The sequence below is a fragment of the Alternaria novae-zelandiae genome, assembly GCF_023758075.1.
Source record: "Alternaria novae-zelandiae strain BMP 2774 chromosome Unknown scaffold_14, whole genome shotgun sequence".
NCBI classification, from domain to species: domain Eukaryota; kingdom Fungi; phylum Ascomycota; class Dothideomycetes; order Pleosporales; family Pleosporaceae; genus Alternaria; species Alternaria novae-zelandiae.
This window is the reverse complement of record NW_026056974.1, coordinates 502,292-514,262: the sequence shown is the minus strand read 5'-3', so window position 1 is coordinate 514,262 and position 11,971 is coordinate 502,292. Positions and strand designations below refer to the sequence as shown.

Here is an 11,971-nt window from a genome sequence, read left to right as displayed (position 1 = left end):
GGCTGGGTGACTTCGGAAGGAGCGCCCGGCAAGTGTAACCACGACACCCAGCTTTATGGCTGCCAAAGCTTAGGCCGACGACGCGCATGGAATGGCAAATTCTATTCTTCTCTAACTAGGACTAAGATGAGGTCTGCGGTCACGGTTGTGTCATGGTCGACGACTTTTTGCAGTACCGGAGCCCTCGTGACGACTGTAACAGCTGCGTGAACGGCAATGCGCGCGTCGGTATTGGCTGGAGGGGCTGATCGCACTTACCCCACATTCACGCTCGCTGCAAGCGGTAAAGGCTCAACGACCTTTCGTCATTGTTTCATTGGGCCACATTACGAACATTTCGGCTATAACCACTCTTGGCCTATTTCTCGCCGGAGCAGCTGTGCTATTGATCATAGACCTCGGTATGGTTTAGGAGGGTGACTAGAGCGGCCCTGAACGAACAGTACGAAATGCCTCATACCACAATCAGTACATGCGCGTCAATATTGCGCATCGCGATAATCAATAGTCGACAGCATAGCTCGGCCACAGGAGGCGGTGCAGAGATACCACAGTTCCGGTTCCAGCTCGTGTGCAGTTTGCGATCCACACAGACCCCTGCACTATGATGGAACGCCGTTCGGCTTAGTGCTCGATTTCACGATGCACAAATCAAGGGCCTCGGACGGGCGGCGCTGCCCATCGGAAAAGCTGAGGCATTTCGATGCTTCTCACGATGCCTTGTTAACCCGATACCTGCAAGATTGGGTTTGCATGTGTCAAAGTGCCGAGCATCTCGTGTGAGCGGTCTTGTTAATCGCGCACACTCCGACAGCTACGACTGAGACCAGCACATCCATGATAATGCACACGTCAAATGTACAGTGGAAACCTACTGCACTCTGGACACATGACAGCTGCGCTGTCAAAATTACTATTAATGCTACACCGCTGGCTATACGGGTGACTATGGTGGACGCTAGAACCAAGCCTGTACGTACAGAGAAACTCTAGCAGATGCTCTAGATCCCCAAGAGGCATTTCGCGGGGAATGCACGAGGCGGAAATGAGCCCCACAGTGCGCTGGGATGGGCCGTCCCAAAGCTGCGTCTCCCAGCCTTGCGCGTTCCGGCCGCGGGCAGGCTAGGAGTTTTCCGGAACCCGCGTCTTCGCAGTCGACGTCGAAGCATGTCGCTACACACTGTGCCGAATATCTGCTATCTTTGAAATCTCTGTATCAAGCTGCATCACCGCTCTGCTTTTGCTTTGCCTCTTTCTTTTGTTTGCGCGCGGCCGGGCTGAAGAAAGATTTGATCTGGCGTAGGCCGCCCAAGTACAGCCACGTGCAGATGAAGACGACGGAAAAGTTGAAGAAAATATACGCCCACATAATGCCGAAGTCACGCCATATGTACTGTGGGAAGACGTTGAAGGATGCCAGGAAGGCTTCTCCAGTTGCGTACTGACAGAACCCACAGTTCCCGTCCGGCTGGGCTTCGACGTAGCCCCCTGCTTGCTGCGCGAATTGGCCGGCGTACGTCTGACAGTCTTGGCCAGGTGGGGGTGGAAAGATCGCCATTTCTTTAGTCTCGCATCGGATGGTTTGACCTTGAACGAGTAGCGCAAGGAATCCTTCAAGCAGGTACTTGAATGGAGTGAGCCAATACATCCAGCTTTGCCTGCGCTCGTGATTAGTATCTGGGTCATACCAGTTCGTGGATATTACTTACCAGAACGAGGGTAGCGCGTTATATGGCACGACCACACCGCAGAAGGATACGATGAATGTGAAGAACAGTGGCACAAGTAGCGACGCGAGCAGCTCATTGGGAGAGAAAGACGCAATAGCCTGTCCAAAGCCCAGGTAAAAGACTTCGAAGAGCATGACGAAGAGCCACACACTGGCCGCTGTATACGTGTCGCGAGGGAAGCCAGGCGGGAAGTACCAGCAGCACCAGTAGATAGTTCCAGCAATGATTCGGTAAGGCAGCTCGCTGAGTATCGTACCCCAAACCATGGCGGTCCAGGAGTAGATCTTAGCACTGCCTTCACGAGACTCGTAGATACCGCGCACGCTGAGGAAGCGGGGTTGTAATTGCTGGATCAGGGGAGGTGCGATGGTCAGGGTCATAAAGATAGAGAAGAGGCGGGATTGCATGTCGATTTGGCTGTTTCCGAGGTTCCAGAAGGTAAAACCGTTGAATAACCCAGTGATGATGTGGAGCATGACCATTCCTTGAACGTAGGGGGGATCCCGCCAGATAGCGACGAAGCTTCGTTTGACGACTGTAAGCCATTGCTGAGGATAAGGCATGGCGTATTCTCTGTCGTCACGTGCCTCGTCGTTTTTCGATGCATCGCGCCTGCTAGAGATGATATCCTGGATTTCCTTGCCGAGCTTCTCGTTTTCTGAGCTCTTCTCCCAGGTGTCACCCCAGTCTTGGCCCTTGTAATCTGGGTTACCGGCGCCAATAGCTTCCAACATGTATTCGGCAGGGTTGGTGTGCGGGGGACATTTGTCGGCGCCGTTGGCTTCGAGGTACTTGATGAGATTCTGGGAGTCGTGGCCTAGATCGCCGAAGTAGACTGTACGGCCGCCTGATTTAAGAAGTAATAGTTGGTCAAAGTGCTCGAAGAGGACGGCGCTGGGTTGATGGATTGTGCAGAGAATGGCTTGACCGGCGTCCGCAAGCTATAGTCAAGTTAGTGAGTCATCTTATATTGTCGAGGTTTATGAACTTACCTTGCGCAGGAAGCGCACAATGTTGAAAGCAGCACCGGAGTCAAGGCCGGAAGTAGGTTCATCAAGAAACATGAGCAGTTCAGGTTTGCTTGCAAGCTCCACGCCGATAGTAAGACGCTTCCTCTGTTCCTGGTTGAGTCCGTTTCCAGCCGTACCGATAGCTGCACCAGCAATGTCACGCATTTCAAGAAGATCGATAATCTTCTCGACGTAGTCGTACTTCTCCTGGATGGGTACTTCCTTCGGTTGCCTCAACCGCGCCGAGAATTGAAGTGCCTCGCGTACTGTCGCTGTAGATTCGTGTACATCCATCTGCTCTGCGAAACCGGTCGAACGCTGGAAGGATTGCGGAAGTGGCTTTCCATCAACCAGGAAGTCTCCACAAACAACGCCAAAGTCGATGCGCTGGGCAAGCGTGTTTAGCAATGTCGTCTTACCGGCACCCGATGCACCCATTAGCGCAGTAAGCTTGCCGGGTCGGACGAAGCCCTGAACGCCCTTAAGTAACGTTCGCTCGCCCTTCTCGTATGGGATGGTGTAGGTAATGTCTTGGAATGTGAAGATTGTCTCGTTCTTTGCCACCCCTTCAGCCGTCTTGTTGGAGTCGTCGTTGTCGCTGGAGTGTTTCTCGGTGATCGGCTCGCCATTGCCAGCTTCCTCATCCTTGGGTAGGGTCTTGGTCTCCATCTCTTTCTCAACAGTCTTGGGGACTTGACCACGCTTGTAGATAGTGACAGCTCCTCCGCCTTTATTGGGCTTCTGGATTTCCATACCGAAAGCAGTTAGCGCCACAAAGAAGAGGAAGAAGGCACAGATGAAGCCAAAGTTGCGCCAGAGATGCGATCTGCTGTAGCCGAACGCTGCAGAGATGTAATCAGGACCGGCGACTGTAAGCGATCCAGGCCTGTTGCCTTGAATAGCGCAAGATTGGTATTGCTCCTGGGCACCGGGAATTTGCGGCGCGATGAACGGAGGTACACACTGGATCTCGAGGTTGTAGAACTCGTTCGCTAGGAGACCTTCGAAGCCGTATTGAATGGGGTTGATCCATCGTAGCCAAGAAAACCACGGATGCATCTTCGCCGGAGGGATCAAATAACCAGTATATACGACAAGCGCCTGGATTGCAACACCCGTAATCCGAGTTGCGACGTCCAAGGACCCTACTAAAGCACCGATAGCTCGGAAGAAGGCATACATGGTCATCGTGATGATCCAGAGGAAGAGGAGTGAGATGAAGAATTGCGATGCTGTCCGCGACAAATTGGCCATGAAGTATACAACAATGTCGAAGATGAACACCTGAACCAGGACAAGGGGCATGTCGATTAGAGTCTGCGCAATAGCGTAGGCAGCCGGTCGATAGAAGGAGAAGGTCTTGTGCTTCAGTAGAATGGGTCGGGATTCGAAAGCAGACGTAAGCTCAGCGAGAGCGAGAAGGGCGTTGAAAAGCAGCATGAAGAAGATTACACCACCTCGGGGAAACACACCTTGAGCTGTGTTTGGAAGGTCGTAGAACAAGGACCCGACGATAAGGGCCTGGAAGAAAATGCCACCCCATTTGCCAATAAGAGATTGCGGGTCTCCCACCATGACGCGAAATTGGCGATCGGTACAGGCGACGACTTGAGCTGGGAACGAGATGGTGAAGTTTTTCTTCTTGGTAGCTTTAGTTCGTGCCTGGTGACGTTCTTCAGCCTGCTTCTTGGTCTCCTTGTCGAACTCATCGATCTCGGCCAGGTTGTCATTGGCTTGCTCGCTGTTGGCAAATGCTTCTCCAAAGGCCGCGCCAGTACGAGGAATGCGATCTTCCCAGCCCTCCTTGATCTGTCGCTCATGGTCGTCGGTGACGGACGTCAGGAAGTCGCTGGTGGTCCAGCGCTCGGGTTTGACGAAGCCAAGATTCTTGAAATACTCCGCGGCCTTCTCGGTGGGCCCAAAGTAACAGCAGCGGCCTTCGTGAATCAAAAGGACCTTGTCGAAAAGGTCGTACAAAGACTCGCCTGCCTGGTAAAGCGCTACAGCAGTCGAGATTTGAGCCATGTTCGTAAGAGATCGCAGACTCTGAACGTATTCGAGAGCGGTGCTCGCATCGAGACCTTTAGTCGAGTTGTCCCAGGACTGTACCGATGCCTTGGTGACCATGGCCTCCGCGATCGAAACACGCTTCTTCTCACCACCAGACACACCACGAATCAGTTCGTTGCCAACCTTTGTACCCAGGGTGTGCTCAATCCAGAAAAGCTTGGTGACTACACGAAGGAACTCGTTGACATAGTCGTTGCGCGACTCGCCTTCCTTTCGTGACTCTTTGCCAGGTGTCCTTGTCTTCAAAGCGAACCTAAGTGTGTCTTTGACCTTCAGCGTCGCATAGTGGAGGTCCTCTTCGGGGTTATATAGCACCTCCGAACGGTACTTCTTGCCCATCTCGTCTGCGTCAGTACCGCCATACGAGACGTCGCCTGTGATCTCTTCGTAGCCATATCGTTGGTTGCCGATCATCTTGAGGAACGTTGAGCAACCTGCCCCAGGTCTGCCGAGAACAAGCACCATCTCGCCAGGTCTAATGCAACCAGAAAAGTCGTCGAGAAGGGTGCGGATTGGGGGCTTGCCGCCTGCCTTGCGTGGCCCCTTGGTGAGTAGGTTCTTGAAGAATCTCACGGGGTCTAGGAAAAGACTTCCAACACTCGGCTGCAATGCCGCCCCAATACCCATGCCCTTCACCGTCAAGTGTTTGAAGATGACACCTTGATGTCTCGTCTTCTCCTCTTCTGATGCTTCCTGCCTGGTGTGTCCGAACATCTTTCCCATGAGCTTGTTGATCTCGTCTTCTTCCTCTTGGCTTCGTCCTGTCGCACTAGTATTTGTCTTGCTGAGGCCATTGGCCTGGCTCGTTCTGCGCCTGGACAGCGCGCGGAACAGGTCGTCTTCGGTCATGGGTTTCGAGTTCTTCGACTGGAGGCCGGGCCTCTTGGCGGTTTCGGTGCGCTTCTCAGACGGCACCTCAGCTTCATGCTCTGAGTCTGACGAATCATCGTGGAGAACTACATGCTCCTCGACTGGGCCTCCCGATGTCGTCTTCTGCAGGTAGTCGTTGCTTGGAATAGTCTGAGTTGCAGATTCATCGCTGGACACATGTTCGGAAGCTGAATGTTGTATTGCGGCATCTGAGGAAGGTCGAACATCTGGCGATGGTACCGCGGTGGAATTGCTTGAAGCTGAGAATAGCCCTGAGCCTTCTGCACCGTAGTAGCTCCGGCTACTGGTGTGTAAGACGTTGGAGATGAAGGTATTGTGTGTACTCGTTTCATTATTCGTGGCAAACGCGTCTGAAGTAACGTGGGATTGTTGTTGCGACGCGTCTTGTGTGTGTTGTTGATCGGAATCGCGGAGCGTTCCTGCCTCGTTGGAAGCCATCGCGAAAATCTCCGCAGCCTAGGAAGGCCAATGAAAAGTAGTAATCGTTGCGAAACTACTACAAGGACGATCGCTATCCAATGATGAACTGTGAACAAAAATGGCTAAAGAGAGCCGTTTGCGACGGTCTCAAGGGACTATCCGCGAAAGTTGCGGGCGTTGTGGGGGATCCGAACGGAGGGACAGTACTATAACATAGTTTCCAGTGACAGTCGACTAGAGCGCTTCGCTGCGCGCACGCACTTGTTGCGTGCCTCATGTTTGCGACGCGTCGATAGTTCAATGTTGAAGTGGTGATGTCATGTTGATGTTAGATCCCCAGATCGGTAAATCGGAGTTTAGCCTCGCATCCAACCCGAGAGTGATTCGACGCCTCCTTGATCGATGCACGATCTGGTACATCCGCCACGCGATTTGTGGAGGCGCTAGGTGCCCGCGGGGTGCGGAGAGTTGCTGGTGCGTGGGCGTTGGATGTGTTCAGGTGCGTCAAAAGCATGCGAACGCGCGAAGCGTTCGATACCCGCTTCCTTGTTGTTTCTGCTTTATCCTGGGTCATGGGTACACTGCATATTACAGCGCCCGAGCACTGATGGATAATTTTAAAGTCTTGCTTGATGCGAGGGCGTTCCGAGGAGCAATATGCCGTTGCGTCAGGCAGGAGAAGCCAAGCAGTGCTTGTTGTCTCAGCCACTTGGCCTCGCTTCCCCTTTCGACCGACGCAGATGTCCACTTTCCTTATCGTGTCTTCATGCCGCGACTCATCCATTGCAATTTCGCGAACCCTTCTGCTTTGCTCATTTCGAAGTTTGGCCAACCTACCTAGGTAGAAATGTATTGTTTGGTATGGTTCAGGTCTTGCAACTCCAGACTTGTCACTCCCCTCCCCTCTTGAGTTCATTCTCCTTTTGAAGAAGTTCAGAAGACGAAGACAAGCCTATCGAAGGACAATACGATGTCGCGACGGGCTGTGCACTATGAAATTTACTCGTAAAAACAGGAGACTGTTCAACTTCAACCTGATCTCTATGTCACTCTCCAACATAACGTAGGGAACAGCACTTTTGTCAGCAACTCCCATTTCACCAATTCGGATGAATACCGGGAATGCTACTTTGTATGTAGAAGCATCGTTCCAGGCCCAAAGTCAAACCGAGAGCCTTGATGTGATTTGATCGGAGACTGCAGCCCTCCGCATCCTTGAGGACGCCGTCACTTCCGGGAGTTCTACACAGATCCTTCCCTCTTTCAGCACCCCGCAGTATCAAGACGTGGCGCAGCCAGATCAGGCAACCATCATGGTTGTCAGCAGACTTAATTATAGGAAAAATAGAGCACTCGACAGTCCAACACCGTTGTGAATCGCCACAATCTTGAAAGGCCTTTTTGCCAATATCATTCCTATAGCGCATCAACGGGTATCTGTTTCCGAAACAGTCATTATCGCAACATGGCACAGACAGGCGGCATTAACCATCGCGAATCATCATGGTCTTACAGTGTAAGCATAGGCGGTAAGCCCATACTTGGATCCCGTCCAGACAGTAAAGAACACAGTGTGCACCCCCTCCGACAGATCCACTACTCGTCCTTGGCTAACAGGCTGTATCAGCGCCTGATGCGAGACCATCGAAATCAAGCCACGATGCCAAAAATGGAGACGAGACAAACATCAGCGAGGATTGGGAAGTTATTGAACGGCCTATCGCACAACCCACCGTAGAACCCGCCGTAAACGACACAGAACCAGAGGAACCAGGCTACCGTAGAGTACGCAGCCAGTTCACATTCGACGTCGGCTGGGGAAGCTGGAGGACAACTGTATTCAAATGGGATATGAACGCTAGGTTCAAAGAGTGGTGATAGGGCGTTTGGACTTGGGCAGGAGGTGGTTGTAAATGAACCATGGTACGCTAAACCCACATACACCAAATTCACCACCTCAGACCATAGTTCAGCTCACACTGAATATGGTGACTGAGTCATTGGGGTTAATAAATATCGAAAGATAAAATTTAATCTCAGTGTTCTTCATCCCTCGTATAGCCTACGACTTGAGTCTTGCGTAAAGATCAACGACTAATCTACATTCGGGACGACTACCATCCTATCAAGTGCTATCTCGACGAACACACCTTCGCAAAACCTACCACCCCAAACCTATACCAGCACGATCCGTGGCCATGTACACACCGGCGCAACCCTACCAAACCCCAAACTTCAACACAGTCCTTAACGACCCTGCAAAACACATCGAAAGGATCAAGATGGCTCGCCGAACTTCAACCTCATCCACATCCACATCCGCCTCAACATCAACAACAGGCTCACATCAATCTACGACTTCATCAACTTCATACCCATCCCCATCACCGACCCCACCCCCTTCCTCACCTTCATCGACATCAACATCATCCCTCAGATGCAGCACCCCTGCATCTTCAGCACAAAGACCCAAACCAGGACTACTTCTGGACTTGGAAGGGAGGCTTTGGACGACATACGCACGGTCCAAGGCTTTTACGAGGTTAGCGCCGCCGGTTTCGAACAGGAGTGGGTGGGAGAGCGTGTAGTAAGAGGAGCATAATAGGATAGGGTAGGGAAGGGGAAAGTTAGATTGGGGTAAAGAAGGGGTAGTATGGCGGATATCTGGGATGAATTGGATGCATTGATGGATACACTTAATTTTGAGATGTCTCTGACGAGATAGAACATCTTCAGTCCAGGCTACACATCACACGAGAATGCATGAGATAGAACAGTCATTGTCATGGAAAGGTATTCATTCGCTTTTGCGCTATCCCTTCCTTCTCTCTTCCAAGGTTATTTTGTTGACCGCCGCCAATGCAGCTATAACAGCGCCCATGACAAACCCAGCGCTTGACGCCATAACATCCCTAATCGTAACAAAAGACATGACATTATCTACACATTTTCACCTTCCCTACTATCCAAGCTCAACCTCTCCTCGAACGCACAATCTACTTGGCGTTCTCAGGGCGGAGGGAGCGGACAGCCTTTCCAGCGCGCCAGATCTCGAGGTCGTCAATCTCCTTGAGCTCCTGGTTGTACTTCTCACGGTAGTCAGGCTGGCTGTTGTACTCGAGGGAGCGCTTGGTCTCGCTGCCGTTCTCGACCGAGGTGTAGAGGTCGTCGAAGACGGGCTTGAGGGCGGCCTTGAAGCGCTTGCTCCAGTCGATGGCACCGCGGCGGGCGGTGGTGGAGCACGCAGCGTACATGTAGTCCATGCCGTTGGCGCCGATCAAGGGGTACAGAGACTGGGTGGCCTCCTCGACGGTCTCGTTGAAGGCCTCGGAGGGGCTGTGGCCGCGCTCACGGAGGACCTCGTATTGCGCGAGGAACATGCCGTGGATTCCGCCCATCAGGCAGCCACGCTCGCCGTACAGGTCGGAGTAGACCTCCTTCTCAAAGGTGGTCTCGTACATGTATCCGGAACCGACGGCAACACCGAGGGCGACGGCCTTCTCCTTGGCCTTGCCAGTAACGTCTTGGTAGACGGCGATGGACGAGTTGATACCGCGGCCCTCGCGGAAGAGGGTGCGGACAGTGCGGCCGGAGCCCTTGGGGGCGACGAGGATGACGTCGATGTCGGTGGGGACTTCGACCTTGGTGAGGTCCTTGAAGACGGGGGAGAAACCGTGGGAGAAGTAGAGAGTCTGGGTTTGTTAGTTTCAACTCTTGTCGAATTAATGAGCATTGCTTACCTTGCCCTTGAGCTGGGGCTTGATGGCGGGCCAGGTCTCAGACTGAGCGGCATCTGAGAGGAGGTTCATGACAATGGTGGCCTTGCCAATAGCCTCGTCGATGTCGAACAGGTTCTTTCCGGGAACCCAGCCATCGGCCTCGGCTTCCTTCCACGAAGCACCGTTCTTCCGTACACCGACAATGACGTTCAGGCCGTTGTCGCGCATGTTAAGACCCTGGCCGTGACCCTGGGATCCGTAACCAATCATGGCCATGGTGTCGTTCTTGAAGTACTCAAGAAGCTTCTCCTTTGGCCAGTCATCACGCTCTGTTTGTTGTCAGCTTGATCCAGATGCGTCGAGAATGACCAAACTTACCGTAGACAGTCTCCTTGGTTCCGGCAAAGTCAATGGTCTTGACACCACGGGTCTGCTGGAACTGGCTTGTGACAGCCGCGCGGGGAGCAGCCTTCTTAGCACCAGCACTCAGAGCAGACACGAAAGTGCGCTTCTGAGCGGGAGTGGAAGCCAATTGGCGGGCGGTTTGGCGCAGAGCGCGGGTAACAGGTCTTGAAGCCATTGTGAATGTGTGTGAAAGGGGTATCTTGGGGTCAGAATTGTTTGGCGGGGATATGGGCTTTTAAACACGCTGGGCTCGATCGTCAACCCACCCAGAATTTCGAGTTGGGGAGCTTGGACCAGGCCGATTATCGCTGCCCCAGACCGACCGTTCGCGTCCTCGGCCAATCACCGCACGCCGTCAGAGTGCTAGCAGGGGGGCCGGAGGGTCGTCGGGGAGGAATGCGTGTCTCCGAGAGCGGTTCTGATGATATGAGGCATCGCTGGACCCAGTCATAGTGGATAGTGCGTGGCGGCTGATGACTTGGTGAGATTGACCGTACTCTCTGCGGGCCTATTTACTACGAGGTAACGTTGCGCAGTACGGTTTGCGTGTAGCTCTGACAGCCTGGGTAGACGGACACAGATTCAGCATGGCGGTGACGCAATCTTCAAGCAAACATCGCAGTCACAGTGAAAACTCACAAACGGGTAAAACCATTTTTGTGCGCAAATGTGCAGTCATATTGTATGAGATCTTGGAATACTATCTTGCACCCGTATGATACCCATGCACCCTCTACGTGATGCGCCAGACCATACATGCAGTCGCTAATGTATTGACATGTTCACCTCCGACCTTCTCCTATGCATCAACCCTGTGCTGTAGTGAGCCCGTGGCTCGATGTCATGTCATGCCATGGTAATGCACCCGTCCGTGGGTGGGCATTTCGAAGGATTGCTGCGTGAGCTTGTGTTGTTCTGATCCTATGCGAGGAAGCTCATTTGAGCACGCGATCGAAGTTCTGTCCCTTGACTGTGCCGCCGCCGAGCGATGCGCGCACGTTGCGCTTGAAGCCCTCTCGGTTCTGCTTGAGGTCTTCGGCAGCCTCTTTGTTCAGCGGGTCCGACGCGTTCGGCTCGAGGAAGAGAAACTGTGATCTGTCAGCATGCCATTCCACATCTTGCAACCCTGTAACGTACCTGTAGACCAACAACAACCGCATTCAAGTTCAATACTGGTTTCCAGTCCTCTCGCAGAATGTTCAGGCAGACGTTTCCCTCAAGATCGATGTTCGGGTGGTAGATCTTCTGTGTGCACTTGACTTTTGGCGGATCGTGGGGAAAGTTCTGGTTGATCTTGAAGTCGAATCTGAAGCGTCCACCTTTGTACATTCCCTCGTCAGGGTCGATTGTGAGTTCGAAGTTGAGGATATCGTCGGGGTTAGGGAAGTGCGTCTTCATCGTTGTGCCGAGAGATAGTTCCTCGAGATCTGTGTCGCGTTAGCTTTGCGAGGGATATGGTATGGGGTCGAGAAATGGAAGTACCTTTTTGAGTTCGCAACTGGGCTGGGGTGACCTTCTTCTTCTTGCTTGAGGCAGCTTGTGCAGCCTCATCCTGCTGCTGCTGTTTCTTCTACACGATCGTTAGCCGTCTTGCATTACCACGCGACACAAGACTTCCAAAGACCTACCATAGACCATATTTTCATCATCTTGGCGGTATTGTATGCGGCGTCCGGGCTATTGCCTGTATAGATATAATCGCGTTGGTGTGCTGGAATGCGCGCGC

General features: G+C 52.8%; 3 protein-coding genes across 3 annotated transcripts; all 3 read right to left on the bottom strand.

Annotated features, from left to right (window-relative positions):
• Positions 1-1,216: 1,216 nt before the first annotated feature.
• J4E88_007030 (uncharacterized protein) lies at positions 1,217-6,139 on the bottom strand (the record flags this gene model as incomplete). The annotated part of the gene is made up of 3 exons (XM_049400651.1): positions 1,217-1,658; positions 1,710-2,671; positions 2,723-6,139. The coding sequence occupies 3 exons, from the start codon at positions 6,137-6,139 to the stop codon at positions 1,217-1,219; spliced, it is 4,821 nt and encodes a 1,606-aa protein (XP_049253599.1).
• Positions 6,140-9,117: 2,978 nt separating this feature from the next.
• On the bottom strand, positions 9,118-10,420 carry ILV2_2 (Acetolactate synthase, mitochondrial; the record flags this gene model as incomplete). Its single annotated transcript, XM_049400650.1, has 3 exons — positions 9,118-9,813; positions 9,862-10,169; positions 10,219-10,420. 3 exons carry the CDS (start codon positions 10,418-10,420, stop codon positions 9,118-9,120), a joined length of 1,206 nt encoding a protein of 401 aa, XP_049253598.1.
• A 760-nt stretch (positions 10,421-11,180) lies between these two features.
• Positions 11,181-11,894, bottom strand: UBC12 (NEDD8-conjugating protein ubc12; the record flags this gene model as incomplete). The annotated part of the gene is made up of 4 exons (XM_049400649.1): positions 11,181-11,333; positions 11,383-11,672; positions 11,728-11,815; positions 11,874-11,894. The coding sequence occupies 4 exons, from the start codon at positions 11,892-11,894 to the stop codon at positions 11,181-11,183; spliced, it is 552 nt and encodes a 183-aa protein (XP_049253597.1).
• Positions 11,895-11,971: the final 77 nt, after the last annotated feature.